Source organism: Equus quagga, chromosome 1, assembly GCF_021613505.1.
Source record: "Equus quagga isolate Etosha38 chromosome 1, UCLA_HA_Equagga_1.0, whole genome shotgun sequence".
NCBI lineage: Eukaryota > Metazoa > Chordata > Mammalia > Perissodactyla > Equidae > Equus > Equus quagga.
This window is the reverse complement of record NC_060267.1, coordinates 75,310,693-75,329,975: the sequence shown is the minus strand read 5'-3', so window position 1 is coordinate 75,329,975 and position 19,283 is coordinate 75,310,693. Positions and strand designations below refer to the sequence as shown.

The following is a 19,283-nucleotide window of genomic DNA, read 5'->3' as shown; positions in this document are numbered from 1 at the left end:
GGTGCTGGCCCCATGGCCGAGTGGTTAAGTTCGCGCGCTCCGCTGCAGGCGGCCCAGTGTTTCGTTGGTTTGAATCCTTGGCGTGGACATGGCACTGCTCATCAAACCACGCTGAGGCAGCGTCCCATATGCCACAACTAGAAGGACCCACAACGAAGAATATACAACTATGTACCGGGGGGCTTTGGGGAGAAAAAGGAAAAAATTAAATCTTAAAAAAAAAAAAAGTAGTCAGAAAAGTATTCGATATGCATGTTGATTTAAGTAGTCTTTTAAATCTTATTTGCTCCAGTTCCGTTAAAAAAAAATGTGCAGATATAAGCAGTAGATAAATGTTATGCTGCTTCAATCAACAGAGGTAGGACGCTTTTGGATTCGTTTTTTAAATGAAAAACTATGGTTGAATGGACCGTGTGCTGGATTCCTGCTCCCTGTATTACCCTCGTCTAAAGAAAGCCCAGCCAGCTGTAATCTGAGGCATCATCCCTCACCTGGCGGCTATCCAAACCTCAAGAATAGCGTCTAGGAAGGGTGGAACAGACAGGCTTTACAGAGGCAGCAACTGAGAATTAGGACTTTCCATACCTCAAAGAGGTAATTGTCATAATGAAAGTGAAAATCTACCCCACGCCACTCAAGATAACTGGCATACTGCACAGCAAACTAGAAACGAAAACCCAAAAGGGGAAATAATATACCGCATCCACGAGCATGCTTTACGAACATTAGATGGGTGAACCTGGTATAAAATGTAAGGCAGTTTGCCCATAGTTTAAGGGGTGAGAGCCGAGTGAACATCCTCAGAAAAGATACTGCAGGAAGAATGAGTAGCAAGCTGTAATGACTTAGTACCTACGGGAATGAGATGAGTGGGTTGCGATTCTTCTAGTTTGTTCCTCAACCAGTCAAAATCCTGGTATCTTCGACGAACAGAATATTCCGGCAGGTCAAACTCCACCCGAGTGCTCTGCAAATAAGAAGAGGGGAACAAAACAAGCATAAGGGAATAGTGGCATATCTTGGCAGAAGAGAAGGAAAAAGCTCTCTCTGAATAAGCAAGCTGGGCAAGGACACACTTTCCTTCCACCAAACACATCAGCCAAACAACAAGGCTTACCAACACAGCATGATGAGTCTGGGCCTCCGGGTCCAGTGAGACACAAGGATCTCGAATGAAAATGTCAAGGGTTTTTTTTTTCTACCCACAGGAAATGGAACTCAACTATCCCTCACAATTGTGCTTAGAAACATCTGATTCATTTCCTCCAAGCTTAACTTTAACAATTTCTTTTAGCAGAATAGCTCCAATGAGGATATTGCTACCAAACCTGAATTACTAAGTCTCCACCTTCTGCTAAACATGCTTATGAGTTTTGACAAAGGCAGAGGGGAAATAAACAAACAAAAAGTAAAGATAAGAGATCACCTGCTTACTTAGGAACCAGATTAAACGAAAATAGAAAACGTTCTGCTGAATCTGCCATATTCTGCCAGAACCATAACCTTGAAACTATATTGTATTTTAGATTCACAAGAAAAAAATCTAGAAGGGAACAATAACAAAATATCATTGTATTGCAGAAGAATATTAATCTCATCCCCTTTTCCTAAATTTTAACAGTTTTCTGAAATGTGATTGTGGCACTTAAATAATGAAAACCAATGTTAAATAAAATTAATTTATATCAAAACAAGATTTACACATTAATTCGCCCCAACTAAAATTGTGTCTCAGATAAACCATTTTTCCCTATTAGGGTTAATGACTAGTCATAGTTCTCAAAAATTAAAGTACAAGATAAAAATTGCCCAAGCGCCATTTATAAATTTACTCCCTCAAGCCAAAAGTCTGTTTTAAACTCCAACACCAAGAAAATCCTAAAAACACACAAATAAATGTCATCCATCAAAGAGAAAGCTGTGGACAGCACTGGCACTCAAAATTATGATTTCATCCTCTCCAAAAGCCATGCTCACAGTCTGAGCCAAATTGTGACGTTAAAGGACTCCGTCTTGGACTAACCCCCAACCAACTCATCCTGCATCTTTTCCCCTTTTCAAAGTCCCACGAACCAGCACGTGCCCGTGAAACACAACCCTCCCCTGTGATGGGCAGTAGGGGTGGGAAGATGCGGGGACATTCATTCAACTTAGATATTGGTGATTTATTGGAAGACTCCCCAAAGGAATTAGCATGGTAGAACTGGAGGGGAAAGAAAAGAATACTTAAATCGAGAGAAGAAATCACTATTAAACATAAGGTGTACTCAGGCATAAGGGTAATGAAAATACCGGGGGCAGATAGCCCAACACTCCTTCTGAGGCAGGGCAGGCAGAACTCTGCACCTGAGCCATCCTACTGCCCCTGCCAGACCCCTGAGACACTACCACGCCTCCGGGAGCCTTGGTTTCCTCAACAATAAAAAGAGAGTTGGAAGGGACGTTCTTCAAGACCCCACAGAGGCCCCAAAAGGCTCCATCTTAGGACTTGCAGATGATTATGGGCCCATGAAAGGTAGACATGGACACGTGGCAATCGAATACATTGTACATTGTTTCACTGTAAACAGAACTGATGGAGGCTCTACTTTCTGTCTTCCTAAATGTTACATGATATTAACTGATCACTTCTCTTTATCATTTGCAAATCCACTTCATAAATTATAGCTTATGTGACATTTGGGCTCTAACTTTGAAATCAGTATTTGCTAACTACAAAAAGGAACATGATAAAACACAAGTTTTGTTTCTGCTGTAATCAGTTTTACTTTCGGGGTACTGACTTTTTTCTTCCCCCTTCTATTTATTCAGGTTAGATATATTTACTTTAAAACTTAAGGAAAAATAAAGAAATAAAAAATAAAAGATCAGCCATGATCCCCCTAAACAGAGAAAAATGCAATTAATATTATGGTTTTTATCTTTCTTTATTTTTTCTATGCATATTCACTCTCTCACTCATATTTTCTATATCTCTTTAACACATATATGTTTCTATGTCAGTAAGTTCAGATCTAAACAATCATTTTTAACATACATATAGTATTTCACTGAATGGATATACCACGATTAAACCAAAATCCCATTTAAGTTAATTCCAATTTTCCAATCAATAAACAATGCTACAGTAAACATCATTGGACACCTGTTTGATAATTCTCTTAAAATAAATGCCTAAAGATAGAATTGCTGGATTAAAAAGTACATCTACTTTTGGGGCTGGCCCCGTGGCCGAGTGGTTAAGTTTGCGCGCTCCGCTGCAAGCGGCCCAGTGTTTCGTTGGTTCGAATCCTGGGCGTGGACACGGCACTGCTCGTCAGACCACGCTGAGGCAGCGTCCCACATGCCACAACTAGAAGGACCCACAACAAAGAATATAAAACTATGTACTGGGGGGCTTTGGGGAGAAAAAGGAAAAAATAAAATCTTTAAAAAAAAAAAAAGTACATGTACTTTTAATTGAAAAACTGCCTCCAGAAATATACCAACTTATATTCTTATCACATATTCTCATCAACACTGGTTATCTTTGATGGGCTTCTAACTGAAAAATAATATATCATCTTTGTTTTCCTTTGTTTCTTTAATGACTTAGTATTGAGCAGTCTTTCAAATATTTGTTGGCTGCAGATTTTTCTTCTTTTGTGAGGGCTTTTTTTAAATTATAAGTCAAGTCTTTTTCATTTGTGTCAGCTCTTTACAGCCATTGGCCTATCATAATTTCCAAATGGTTTTTCTGATACAGGATTTTTTTTTTTTAAGATTTCATTTTTCCTTTTTCTCCCCAAAGCTCCCCGGTACATAGTTGTATATTTTTAGTTGTGGGTCCTTCTAGTTGTGGCACGTGGGACGCCGCTTCAGCATGGCTTGATGAGCGACGCCATGTCTGCGCCCAGGATTCGAACCAGTGAAACCCTGGGCTGCCAAAGTGGTGTGCATGAACTTAACCACTTGGCCACGGGGCCAGCCCCCTGATACAGAATTTTTAAATTCATCCATTTTTTCCCTTTATGGTTGCTTCTTTTGGTGTTATCAATAAGAAGGCTGTCCCCATTGCATGCTTTTAAAAATAGTCACCTGTCGGTTCTCCTTTATTTATGGCATTTATGTTTATGTCTTTAATTACTGCTATTCTACTTCTAGGAATCTACCATTAGAAAATAATTTTTAAACTATGGCAAAGACATCTGTATAATGATATTCACTGCAATATTATTTAAAATAACAAAAGAAAGAAACTAAATGTCTAACAATAAAAAACAATTAAGGAAATTATGGTATATTTATTCTACAGTTATCAGTAATCATGTTTGTAAGACATTTTTAGTGACAAAAATGCTTTAAAGGACTTTTAAGAGAAAACGGCAGGCTACAGAATTAACTGTGCATACATTATTATTTCATTGGTGTTAAAAATTTGGATATAAAAGGTTAGAAGAAAAATCTAGAACTGATAATGGCAACTGCCCTCTATGTACTCATCCTTATTTCCAAATTTTCTACCATTCTCCTATAATACTTTTATAGTCACACACAAAAAGAATGTTCATTTTTTAAAAGCTTTAAGGGCCTAAGGGATTCAGCAAAACAGTAAAAATTCGATTCTTTGGAAAGCAATAACGTAAAAAATCATCACGAAACACAAGGATGCTCACATTCTCTGACCCAATATTTATTTTACTTATTTTTAGCACAATGTGTTGTAGAAAAGATACAGTGATAGATGAAATACGATCAAGTGACATAAATTAGGGGGCTGGCCCAGTGGCATAGTGGTTAAGTTCATGCACTCTGCTTTGGCAGCCCAGGGTTCAGATTATGGGCACAGACCTACACACGGCTCAACAAGCCATGCTGTGGCAGCATCCCACATGCAAAACAGAAGAAGACTGGCACAGATGTCAGCTCAGGGACAACCTTCCTCTAGCCAAAAAAAAAAAAGAATTTCTGTTGAAAATACAAAGGAAAAAGCATAATGTCACAGTAAAACAACAACAATACTTATAATGTCAATAAGTAATAATCACCCAAGAATAAGGCATCGTAAACCATCACGGCTGAATCAAATCCAGAGAATTTGGAGATGTTCAAATTATTCAACACATAAAATCAATAAGTAAGTTTAACGTTTCTAGGAATAAATTTTTTTTTCATGATGTAAATTAGAAGTAGGTAAGAAAGATAACGGAAAAACAAGGACAGAGAGAAAAAGTAGAGCCAGGAGCGAGGCTAGCAAAACACACCCACCACAGAATTCTGCATACTTGCTAAAACTGGGCCACAGACATTACTGTGAATTTCTGGAGAGACATCCAGTCAGTTATAAGACTCAAAGTACTCATAAAAGATGCAAGCCAATAAAACTCCAACTATGAGTTTGTAGTAAATTTTTCCTCTGTGAAATTCAGGGTCCAACTTAGAAAGGAAAATAAAGTAAGAAGTGTTTATCTCTATTTTGTAATATCTGTGGTAAACAAAACAATAAAAAAGAAAGAAAAGTGCACACCAACAATTCCATAATCAGAGACAAGCACTCCAGCATTTTGTCCTGTGTCCTTGCGTACCGCGTTCCGGTTCCACGATCTAGAATGCTCCACAAAGATCACCAGGTCATGGGGACACACCTAAAGTCAGATCTACAAATAGGTAACCGAGCACAAGAGTTGTAATGAAGAACATCCATTTTCATCATTGCTCCATATGAATAATATTTCCTTGGTCATCTGCAGGCATCTCCGCTAATTTTTTTAAGTTCAACACTTTGGAAGACCTAGCACAGAGCCACGGGGTAATCAATCACCCAGCACAGCACCCTGTGCATTGGGCCTCACCCTCCCACAAAAGAACTCCTCTTCTCCCCCAGGAGCTGATGCGCCCAACAACTATGGCCTGGAGCCATTCCAAAGAATTTCCATTCAATCCAGAATTTATGACCAATTCACTCTAGAGAGATTTGGTTTTCATCACAAATGCCATCTGTCCAGGCCACAGCTGGACCTAAGAGGTCTGAGTGACCCCCTTCCCCACAAAGGGACTTCTTTCCTTATCACACAGTAGTCAGCTAATCTTCTTCTGCTTCAGAGGCCCCCTACCCTAAGAGAACACCTGAGAATGATGACTAGAGAGACTTTTGGCCTTTCCTCACGCTCCTCTGGGCTTCCTTTCTTGGGACATGAGCAGCCAGTTATCTCCTTCTCAGAGCTTTCCACCAAGCCCTCTGGAACACTCACTCCAAAATTAATAAATTCCTATAGTTCTTCAACCTATCCAAATTCTGAAAGCTGGCTCTCCCCTGAGAATACAGCCTCTCTGCTGTCCCATAAGTGGAAAGCTGCTCATTTTCTCACATTTCACAAACCTCGCCCCACCCTCCAAGACCAAGAGTTCCTGCTGACATCCTCTTCATTCCACACTGCCCCTTACCACCACTCCTCCATGGCCCTGTGAAAACTCTTCTGAGGCTCATGCCATCAACATATATACGCCTCTATCCCTCCTCATACCTGTCCTCTACTGACACCCCTGACATTTCTCCTGATTCCCTGAAGATTCCAGCAGCTGGCTCTCAGGCTTCCTTTCCAAAGCTCTTTTGTAATCCGGGTGCCCTTGAGATCCAAGTGGTTTGCACATAAAACACCTACGTCTAAGCCAACAATGTCTCCTTCCCCTCCCATGACCTCTCCACAGGCTTGGTCATCAGGCAGAAATTCAGACGTCGCCCTCTCTAACCAGCACCTCCTGTATTTCAGACTCTTCCTTTCCCACATCCCTGGTTTTTCAGCCTCTTGGGACCTATGGTTTCTTGACATTCACTCCATTTCTATCTTTACTTCCTGCCTTATTCAGCATCAATTCCAGGACGCTTGCTTGCCAATATCCTAAAGACCCCTTCTCCACTGTCCGTTCACACAACTCTGGTAAAAATGCAACCATCCATTTCTTGCTTTACTAGCCGCGTGCGTGTGAGTACAGTCCTGGAGGAAAAACAAAATCAGGCAAACACCGATTGACACAAATTCTACAACTGGACCCTCGACACTGCCAAGCAATCTTCTCATACCTCCTTAGTCAACTCTCTCCCTCATTTCTACATCAGTTAATGCAAGACCTGAAAAAGTTTTGAAGACTTCTAACCCCCACTTCGAAACCTCCCCTTTGTTCTTAGAAGACCTCATCATCTATTCACAGAGAAAACTGCAACTATAAGCAAAGCCTCCCTCAACTTCCTGCCACAGAAAAAAACCCTTCCCTTCTTCCTCAAGAAACAGTGGAAAAAGTACAACTTTCCCATCGGAGGCCACTCCCTCCCTCCACTTCTCACGATACTCTCCTTCCACCTTCTCAGTGGCTTCCATCCTACGCTCCAATCTTCAACCTAATGTCTCCTTCTCTATCAACACTGGCTTCTTGGCACATAAACCAGTCTCTTCCATCCTTGAAAAAACAAACAAACAGCCCCTCCCCCTCAAATCCACATCCTCCTCCCACTACTGTTCTTTATACTGACTTTTCATTGCCAAACCAACACTCGTGGTGCTTTTTTTTTCTTATTTCTCACTCATCCTAACCCGCTGCAAACTGGGTTCTGCCCCACCGCATCAATGAAACTGCTCTCACCAGTCATCAATATCCTTCTTGTCATTAAATCTAACATTCACTTTGTGATCGTTATATATAACTTGACCTCTGAGCAGCATTTAGCCTCTGTTGACCAATGAGGCATTTGAAAAGAGGAACCAGTTGGGCCAAAGACTTGGTGATGACTAACTGGTGATAGAGTAAAAGACAAGAGGGGGAGGGCCTCTAAAGGGAGCTGAAGGCTCCTCTCTATTTCCGCAACCTCTAGTCTATTGCCACATCATCAGCAGTCTCGATAGTCAGGCCATGGTATAGACCACAGTGCTGGGGAGATGGAGAAGCAGTGGGGGAGCGAGGAGGCAACCCTCTCTTGAAAATCACGTCTTTTGGAAGTGTAGCACAAGACAGACCTGGATTCAAATTCTAGTTCTACCGCATATTGGCTGCATGTCTTTGAGCAATTTTGTTAATAGCTCAGTGTCTCAGTTTCCTCATCTGCAAAAATAAGAATACTACCAGTACCCACTTAACTGATGATATATTTAAAGCACTTAGCACAAAATAAATGACAGCTCATCTATATAGTGGAACAGTATCACAGTCTCAGAAATGATAGCATAAAAAGTGTTCTTACTGGCATTTACTAGCATAGAAAGATGTTTGCAATGTATTAGTGAATTGGTACCATGGAAAATACTCATTTTTGTAAATGTATATAGAGACAAATAGTTCAGAAAGTTATAAATGATTATTTCTGGCTGGTGAACCTATAGGTTTTCTTTTACTGTTTTAGCTTATTTGAGTTTTCTAATTTCTCTACAATGAGCACTTATATGAAATACAAATTAAAGAGTTTCTATCACAAAAAAAGTACAGTATGTAGTAAGTGCTCAATAATTAGCTACTACAGTCATGCACTGCATAATGACATTTTGGTCAACGACATACTGCATATACGACAGTGGTCTCATAAGATTAGTACAATATAGCCTAGGTGTGTAGAAGGTTGTAACATCTAAGTGGTACATTCTATGATGTTCACACAATGACGAAATCGCCTAACAATGCATTTCTTAGAATGTATCCCCGTCATTAAGTGACACATGACTGTATTACGATGTTACTTTCTAGGATCCTGCAGAGAAAAGAACCAGGATCTGCCTGCCCTGAGAAGGCTTAGGCTGGCTCTCCACCACTGGAGAGAGAAGATACCCACAACTTAGCTCTCGGTGGAGAATGCTTTGCCTACGTTGGCTCTCAGCCCTAAGCTCACTTGAGCTCAGGCAAAAAAGCTCTGTACTCTGTCCAGCGTTGGTCACTGGGAATCTGAATTAGGACTGGGGAGTTGAAGCTCAAATTAATAAAGTAAGTATTTGTATGACCTTGGCCTCTGACCATTAACTTTGCTAGAGAACCACAGCAGAAGTAGGGTCCAGAGATAAGACGAGGTGTTAGGAGCTTGTGTTCCTGTTTGTCTTCTCTCTGATTCCCACACATCCCTACGTACCCTTTAACACAACATTCAGAAAGAAGGCTCCAAATGCATCACCAAGATATCAAACCTGGTGTCACTATTTGAAACAGGAAAAGAAAATAACTCTGGTTTGGGATCAGAAGTGGAATTGACGGTAAAAAGTACAACTTAATTCTGCCACAAGTTCACCTGGAGATGTTAGCATCACAGCCAAGTGACAACGAGGGACAGAATATGGAAAGGGTTATCCCAAGTCATTATCTGACTTACAGGAAATCAAATAACCCCAGGAAAAAGGACAGAAATAAGAACACAAAGGAGAAAGGGGAGGAAGGAAGGAAAAAGAAGAGGCACAGGAAGGATCGGTGAGCTGCAGCGTGTGCCCGAGCCTGTGAATCAGTTAATAGGCCCTGCAGTATAAGCATTTGGGGAGGTAAACTGCAGGGCAGAGGAATCAAGGAGGGCTGGGAAAACCTCAAGGTAGGCAAGTATTGCTGCACCAGCGAGGCAGTCACCTTGTCATTCAGCTGTTTAGAGCACAAATTAAAGCAAAACAAGTTTTGCATTTCACTGTCTATAGGGTAAAAAATAAATTGACCCTAAGGGGAAAAAAATAGGTAACTAGAAATAATTCATAGGAATATATGCAGTGACCTAGGACCTCTGAGGATATAATATACTCGTAAGCACCAAGCTCAACGCCTGGGAAATAGTAGGCACCCAGTGGCAATGGTGATGGGGGTGACTGCTAGTGCATATGCGTGAGCACGCACACACAGACAAATTTTCAACTGTGAACCAGGCGTGGAAAGGACAAGGCAGTAATAGCGGCACATGGCAGAAAGTCAATAAATATTAGTTCCCATCCCTCCTTCTCTTACTCCTTTCTCCCCTTATCATCAAGTCTAATTTCACCAAATTATGATCAGGATCTCATCAGAGAATTAGGCTGATACGATGATTCATAAATTTCAAGAGCAATGTGATATTAACATGTTAAATAGTATCATGATAGAAAATAAGTGAAAGTACAGGGATTAAATGTTTTATGTGAAAGACTGTAGTCACAATTTCTCCTTCATTTTAAGATAAAAACTTGCATATAATCCTTTTAATCTGAATATATCCACTCGCTCACAAAAGCCATACCCACAATTGTAATAAAGGTGAACAAAGTTGTACAAAGGGAGGGAGAAAGCAAAGGCAGAAAGCACGGTGGCAGGACTCCAATTCTCCAAGACCATTCAACACGGGCAGAAGACAATGAAGGGACCTACTTTGGTGGTGATCCTATACGTGATGTAGGTCTCCATTGTACAGACATGCTTCTTGGGATCATCAACAGTGACAAAGAGATCTCTGGTCTCACCATCAAGGTCATCATCAAGTTGAAGTCTGTTGAGAAGGGAAGATGAAGAAGCTGGACTCGAAGTGCCCACTGGAGTACCACCGTTTGGCAAAATGAGATCCTGAAAGAAAAGAAACACCTTATAAATTAAATGAAAACACACACCTGGAGAATATCAGCAAAAGTAGCTGGTTTAGCCAAATCAAGAGACATTTCTAAATGCAAAAGTAACTTTCAAAGTATCTGAGCCTCTCCTCACTTCATGTTTCTGAAGTGAACAGGTCTTTTACGACCAAGAGAAACAAACTACGGCAGTGCCCTACAGCAAAGCCGTGCCAGTTAATCCTCCAGCAAGTGCTGGAGGAACCAACAGAAGCAAACACTTCAGGGACAGAGAACGTAATAGCCCACCACTGTCAGACTTCCACACAGAAAGAACTCTCTGGGCACACCACATATTCTCTTTTATGAGTATCTACTTTTTGAGAAAGTATATACTTTCTCACAACCACCACCTGAGCCTGGGTAAACATTAACGGGCCTGACAGAAATAGACACACAGATCAATGGAACAGAATCGAGAGCCCAGAAATAAACCCACACATATATAGACAGCTAATTTTTGACAAGGGAGCCAAGAGCATACAACGGAGAAAGGAGAGTCTCTTCAATAAATGGTGTTGGAAAAACTGGACAGCCACATGCAAAAGAATGAAAGTAGACCATTCCCTTACACCATGCACAAACATCAACTCAAAATGGATTAAAGACTTGGATGTAAGACCTGAAACCATGAAACTTCAAGAAAACATAGGCAGTATCCTCTTTGACATCGGTCTTAGCAGCATATTTTCAAGTACCATGTCTGACTGGGCAAGAGAAACAAAAGAAAAAATAAACAAATGGGACTACATCAAACTAAAAAGCTTCTGCACAGCAAAGGAAACCATCAACAAAACAAAAAGACAACCTAACAACTGGGTGAAGATATTTGCAAACCACATATCAGATAAGGGGTTAATATCCAAAATATACAAAGAACTCATACGTCTCAACAACAAAAACAGCAACAACCCACTTAAAAAATGGGCAAAAGATCTGAACAGAGATTTCTCCAAAGAAGATATATAGATGGCCAACAGGTACGTGAAAACATGCTCAACATCATTAGTTTTCAGGGAAATGCAAATCAAAACTACAATGAGATATCACCTCACTCCGGTCAGAATGGCTATAATTAACAAGACAGGAAACAACAAGTGTTGGAGAGGATGTGGAGAGAAGGGAACCCTCCTACACTGCTGGTGGAAGTGCAAACTGGTGCAGCCACTATGGAAAACAGTATGGAGTTTCCTCAGAAAATTAAGAATACATCTACCATATGACCCAGGTATCCCACTGCTGGGTATTTATCCAAAGAACTTGAAAATACAAATGCATAAAGATACATGCTCCCCTATGTTCACTGCAGCATTATTCACAATAGCCAAGACTTGGAAGCAACCTAGGTGCCCATCAAGGGACAAATGGATAAAGAAGATGTGGTATATATACACGATGGAATACTACTCAGCCATAAGAAATGATGGAATCCAGCCACTTGTGACAGCATGGACAGACCTTAAGGGTATTATGCTAAGTGAAATAAGTCAGAGGGAGAAAGTCAAATACCATATGATCTCACTCATCAGTAGAAGATAAAAACGACAAACAAACACATAGCAACAGAGATTGGATTGATGGTTACCAGAGGGGAAGGGGGAAGGGGGGAGAGAGGAGTGCGAAAGGGGTAATTAGGCGCGTGTGTGGTGATGGATAACAATTAGTTTTTGGGTGGTGAACATGATGCAACCTACACAGAATTTGAAATATATTATGATGTACATCTGAAAGGTATATAATGTTATAATCCAAGGTTACTGCTATAAAAACAAAAATTAAAAAATAAATAAATAAATAAACCATTAAGGGACCTGAACCCCCTTAAATACTTAACCCATTTAAAAACTCAATCAACCATCACAAAGAGACAACTAAACAGTATGTGCCTCCTGAAAGAAGTTCTCATCACCACCTAAGAAGTATGCTTGCCAAAAAATGGAACCTGAATCCTGAACAAATCTCTAGACACATCAATTTATAGGAAGTATAGAGGAGCGAGGAATATGCTCAGCAATATTATGAGGATGCAGTCAGCAAAATCCACACTATGTGTAACTAAAGAGAACCAAAGACCCAGTTTCTTCAATAAATAAAGTGCAAGGAAAAGGGCGAGACAGAGAAGGAGCATCTACAGATGTAAAGAAACAAGAAATCCATCGACAATCGCAAGGGATCTTGATTAAAACAAATGTTAAAAGATTTTTGAGATATTCATGGAAATTTGAATATTGATCAATTATTTGATGATATTAAGGAATTAGTAGGTGTGATAATGGAAATATGATTTTACAAAATCTTCATCTTTTAGAAGTATATACTAAAATATTCACAGATGAAATCAGAGGATGTCTGGTATTTGCTTCAAAATAATTAAGAACGCGTAGATGGGATAGACAATACAAGATGCCCCAAAGCTGATAATTGTTGAAGTTGGTACTTATAAGTTCATTATACAAGTCTCTCCTCTTTTGTATACACTTAAAATTTTCCAGAATAAAATAAAATTTAAAAAGTGTGTGGGGGGGAGCAAATGTCAGAAAAGAAAGGGAAGGAAAGATAAAATTATGGACTTCTTTCTCTTTAGGCCTTAGCAGGAAGCCACATCCCTACAATTTCAAAAAAAGGCACAGTCTTACAGTTACATTTTTTGGTTTTAAGGTTTGATGACAGAACAGAGCCCTGTCTAGCAGCAGATGCGAATGCCGCTGCATGTCACCTTGGAGTCATTAGGAGGCAAAGACTAAAGAATAGGGCAAAAAAGTAACGATGCCATGGAAAGGGCCTTGGTCAGGAATACAGAAAACATTCCTGACCTGTGGGTCATCAGATCACAGGGTGAGGGTGAGAATTCCCCCGAATTCTCTTTTCTCCTGAGCAGTCTGGATATGACTTAGCCCCAAGATAAGAGAGAACACAGAGGAATGAGAGGTCAACCTAGCAGTCACATCCCTGAGCTGCTGCTGATCATGGGACATCTGGGAAGAGGGCTGGGACAAGGCAGAAGGAAGGAAGCATGGCCTGGGGTCAAGGGCAACATCACCCAACTCTGCGGATGATGGAAAGTAAACAGAAAAGGCACCTTCCTTTGTCTCCTGTCTCCACTGACCACAGACAATTCAGTCACATAATTACCTAGGCAATGTTAAAAAAATTTTTTGTCATTACTGAAAGGGTACCATTTTCACAGAAGGTACTCACGGGAATGGACCCCACCCTCCACTTTTCCTCAACTATGCTTCCGACTAGAGGGCAGATCCAGGAGCTCGTCAGCTGGAAAGTCAAACCCCTCAGCAGCTGCTATGCGTGTGGACAGAACTGCAGAACCTAGCCACAGCAGCATCCAGCAGATCTGTCTGCTTTCTCAGCATACTGACACCACAGGGCATGCAGTGTCCATACCCCACTGTCTAGGGATCTGAGTGGGGACATCTTCTCTGAAACACTGAGACAACCATCATGTCTTCATCATTTCAGTAAATATTTAAACACTGACTTCAGGCAAGGCACCATGGCATTGCAGAGCCCCCCCTTACATTTTATCAACACTAGCACACTGGGCCTTAGAAGGGCTCAACCGATGGCTAAACACCGCACAAAAGAAGGAAAGAATTCAAAATCTTTAGTCAGATAAGCCAACGTCAGCTCAGAGAGCAGTTCTCCACAATCTGGCCTGGACCAATCTTAGCAGCCTCGTTTCTCACCAGGCCATCAATTTCCCGAACCAACCATGCTGTTTCATACCCCTCACCTTTGCTTGCAAAGCGTCCCTCCTCTTTTTTATGTAGAGGTCTCCACGTATGTCACAGGCATCTGCTCAAATGCTCCCTCCTCTTGGAACCCTTCTTTGACCCATTGCCTGGCAGAATTTGTCACTCCCTTCTCAGAACTTTCAAGATACTTCCACTGAAGCAATTTTCACAGTTTTAATCACTTATTTACATACATAACATCCACAAACACTGGGAGTCCCCAACAACTGTAACTGTGCCTTATTCACCTCTGTGTGTGTGTTGTGTGTAATTATCTGTCCATCTGCTTGCAGGTCTCCCAGTGACTCTGAGCCAACTCCCCTAACCTTTGCTCTGGGGACCTCAGCCAAAAACCTTCCAGAAACAGCCCACACAAAGGTCTGAAACGTCTTGGCCAGAGAGTGGGAAGTTAACTAGTTCTCAAATCAGTTGGTGGAGGTGGGGGAGGGGAGACTCAGTCAACCAGATCTCGTCACACACTGCAGACTCTTTCCTCTTAGGACAATACGACCAGGAAAAGGCTGGAACTCTCATTACGGGGCATTTCACGGAATATTATTTGAGCATGTACAAATAGTTAACAATGCCTGTAATTCCTAAAAAGGGATGTTACCACCTCACATTTCCATGGCACATCTGTACACAGTGCTTCCACATTCTTATTTCATTGTAGCCCCCAGCAGCCTCATGAGGTTAGCAGGACAGACACTGCCTCTACGTCCCAAGAAGCAGACTTGAAAAGGTTATGTAACGGGTCCAAATATATGGGAGCTAGTCACTGCTATGCTAAGAGTTGAACCCGGTTTCTGGTTCCTAGTTCGAGGTCCTTATCAAGCTGAATCCCTTTTGCATGGCTTTTTCCAACCCAATACTGTCTCTCATCTCCATTCTCTGACCATAAATCCTTTCGGGTAAACAAGGAGCTTCTGTTTTCAAAGCCAGTCAAGGAAAGCTAATGTTTCCCCTTAGGGTCTTAATACAAGTTATTCCCCAAATGACTCCCCTCAACATATGGTCTCCATGAGAAATAAAGGTGGAGGGAAAATAGGAAAATCTCAGGAGGAAAGTGCAGGGGGTTAGGAGAATGGAACGACCCAGGTCCTCCGTCCCGAGAGTCTGCCTCTCTGACTCACTGGGAGACCTGAGCTCCAGAGAGGGTGCTGTGGGATAGCAGCACCTTTACAACCAACATCAATTACAGGAGTGAGAGCATCCCTCGCCTCAACGCGAAAGCCTCCAGTTCTATTTTCGCCACCCTATAATCAGTCCTCTATGCTGCAGCCAGGCTGTTCTTTTAAAAATGGGAATCAAAACATGTCACTCTCCTGCTCAAAACTCTCAAAGACATCATCCAATCACATTCAAAATAAAATCCAGGCTTCCTCCCATAACTCGCCAAGGGCCAGCAGGACCTTGTCATTCCCAATGACCTAATCACGGACATGCTCCCCGCAGCTCATCCCGCTCCAGATGCTCTGCTCTTGGCTCATTTTGTCTTTAGGGCCTTTGTACTTGCTGCTCACTCTACCTGGAACACTGGGATTGCCCTGTGGCTGGCTCCTCTCTTCAAAAAGGTTTCTGCTCAAACGACACCTACTCAGACAGGCCTTCTCAGCCCACAAAAGTCCAAAACCACTCCTGCACCCCTCCATCATGTTCCAGCCCCTGCCCTGGCATCATTTTAGTCACAGGACTTATCATTATCTGATCATTTACTGCATATTGATTGACTGTCTGACTCCACACTAGTCTGTAAATACCAGAAGAACAGAGACTTTGTCTTGTTCACCCCTCTGTCCTCAGGCACAGAGTAGGTTCTCAGTAAGTATCTCATGAACGAATGAGTCTTCGAAACGACCCAATTCAATCCCTTGCCAACTCAATAAACGTCTGTTGAATGACAACAAAACTGAAGCTAACCTGAGCCAGACTGCCCAGTTTTGAATCCCATTTCCACTATTCTCTAGCAGTGTGACTTAAGCCAGTTTCTTAATCTCTCTACTCCCCAGCTTCCTCATTTGTAAAATGGGTACAATGGGATTGAGTTAGTATATGGAAGCAAGTGGAATCGTGGCCTGGAACGTGGTAGGTGCTACGTCACTATTAACATACTCACACACACAAAAATGAAGTCAACTTGTCTGCGAGTATTCTTGCATTCCCGTTTAGACTATTGGGCTGGCTTCACAGTAGACAATAAATACTGCTGAAAATACAAATTGCATACAGAGTCACAGTTGGTGCCTCAAATACACTTTCCTTAATGATTTCACTGTAGCAACAGATATCGACAGTAGCCCTTGAGAGTGTTACAACTATATAGTTGATAAACAAATGAAAACTCTTCATTGCTCCAAAATATCAATTCTCACCATGTAGGTTTCAGTTATAAGAGAATTCCTTCTCCCCTTCTATCCCTTTTTATCTAGGTAGAGAAATACATTGCTAGGCTGCTTCAGAAACTCTCTGGTCCAAAGAATGTCACTTATAAGATCCACCATTTAGTCAGCCAGCCACAAGACAGATTATTAAATTAACATAAATCACAGGCAAAGTCCTATATTACATTAAACATATGGTTTATGAAAAGAAAGTGGCATACATTAGGACCCAACATGGGTTTAATAAAAACAAGTCACACTAAGATACTCTAATTTCTCTTTTTGATACTATTAGAGGAATATGGGCAACATGATGATCTAGTTTCAGAAGAGCCAGACAAAGCCTCTCGAGGCATCCTTACCGTTAAGGGGAGAAGGAGGGCCCTCTGAATGCACAGACTGCAACTGGTTTGTCTTCATTTACCTCCCTCCTGCCAGGCACACAGGAGATGCTTGAAGAATGAACGTGTCCTCCACAAACTGAACAGAACACTCTTGATTGTTGACTTTGTTATAAAGTTAAATTTAAGCCCACTTTGGAGAATAAAGCCAAATGGAAAATCTCAAAAATGTTCTGTTCAAAGATGTTCATAATGGAGCAAAGTATACAGAGTGAACTCTGGAAAAATCCCAAAGGCTCAATAACCAGGAAATGATTGTGTCCACATTAATAAGAATGTTACACACTACGTAAAAATTATAAATCTAGATTTCTAGATAAACTCAGTGAATTGAGCACAAGCCTTTGCTTTCTCCCTCTTTCTAGTCTCCAGAAACTAACTTAGCAACCTAGAGAGTGGGAGAGAAAGAGCAGTGAGGAAAAAAAGAAAAACAGTGACTGGAATCGTACCAGATTGGAAACTAGGAAAGGCTGCCACCCAAATGCCAAAACTTTCAAAGATTTTCTACCAGATATAACTGGGACACAACTGAGAAAAGAACTAAAAGGTATCTTTAACCCATGTCACTGAGGTTTACTTACGGTTGTCAAGGTTACCTAAGAAGTAGGAAATAACATGAACCCCTCACATACACCCTAATTTGAAAGTGCAATTGGTTGGGGAGGATGTGGGAGCGGAAGGGCCCACAGTGGGGGAAGACCACCAGAGTGGCTGTGTGAGCAAGGGGACGCCAAGCACAGGCCGATATACCACGTAAGGACCACCAGCAGAGGGCACCCTGCCCACACGGCTTCATCTCACCATGAGATGTAGAGATGCAAGAGAAAAGTGCTAAGAATATGAAGGCACCTGGATCGGCTGCCCTGGGTGGGTCCAACAAGCACAAAGCAGGCAAGACTACAAATTCAGAAGGGTATGGGCTCTACTGAGATGGGGCGAACATCTAAAACAAGAAGGAAACTAGGCTACACTGCATCCAGACACGGAGAGGCACGAAGCTAAGGTCCCCCGACTGGCCGCCGAGGACCCTGGCTTTCTTCTTCCTGACTCCTTTCCCCCCTGACAGCGCACTCAACTGATCTGTCAATCAATTACTCAACTCAACTCAACCTGAGATCCAGGAAGACAATTCTAACATTAAGTAGAAACAGAGGGGATCCAATAATTCACCTGTTCTGATGAGAGGCAAATAGCGGGCCTGTATTACCTCATCAGACACAGGTAAACCAAAATATATACCAAGCCTGCGTTATCTCATCCTTCAGACACAAGGAAACCAAAACATGAGGAAAGGAGCATAGTTTTCAAGAGCAGATAAAAATACACATTTGAAAAAGATTTACCCCATGAAACAGAACACTTTGGGCCACATCTACTTTGTGTTCCCATTAAGAAAAGAAAGTGGAAAAGGGAATTAAAAAAATCAAAGCATAAACTGAAAATAGAAAAGAGTAAGTTATAAACAAAACCAAAATTTCATTCTTCTAAAAGATGAATTAGATAAACTAAAACTTAGGAAGCCTGACCAATATAAAAAGAGGGGGGGAGAAAGAGCTGGGAATAAGTACTAAAATTTTAACTCTATGTATGATTTTAAATTATAAGGATGTGCCAAGAATAACTATGCCAATAAACATGGAAGTCTATATGAGCTAAATGGCTTTGCAGGAAAATATATGGCCAAAGAGAAATTAAGTTGAGGTAGAAAACCTAAACAAATCACTACAGAATTGTTGTCAGAGAACTTTTACTGAAAGGTAAGCTAAACCCCAATGGTTTTGGGCTGGCCCGGTGGCGCAGCGGCTAAGTTCGCACGTTCTGCTTCTCAGTGGCCCAGGGTTCGCCAGTTCGGATCCCGGGTGCGGACGTGGCACTGCTTGATAAGCCATGCTGTGGCAGGCGTCCCACATAGAAAATAGAGGAAGATAGGCATGGATGTTAGCTTCCTCAGCAAAAAGAGGACAGGCAGTAGTTAGCTCAGGGCTAATCTTTCCAAAAAAAAACCTCACTGGTTTTACAGCTGAGTTCTGATGAACCTCAAGGAGCCACTCCTGTTTTATTCGAACACTGTAAGACATTTTTTTTAATGGAAAAATCTTCCAAATAATTTTATGAGAGTTGCCTATATCTGATATCAAAATATTAGGACCAAAAAAGAAATCGGATATGAGTGTAAACATCTACAATAAA

General features: G+C 41.4%; 1 protein-coding gene across 1 annotated transcript in view; it reads right to left on the bottom strand.

Moving 5' to 3' along the window:
• Positions 1-19,283, bottom strand: part of SNX30 (sorting nexin family member 30) — a 115,344-nt gene that overhangs the window by 57,572 nt on the left and 38,489 nt on the right. The window contains exons 3-4 of the mRNA XM_046668058.1: positions 10,330-10,521; positions 857-967 (exon numbers count right to left, since the gene is read on the bottom strand). Of these exons, the coding sequence (XP_046524014.1) occupies positions 857-967; positions 10,330-10,521 (303 nt within the window). The remainder of the gene's footprint in view (positions 1-856; positions 968-10,329; positions 10,522-19,283) is intronic.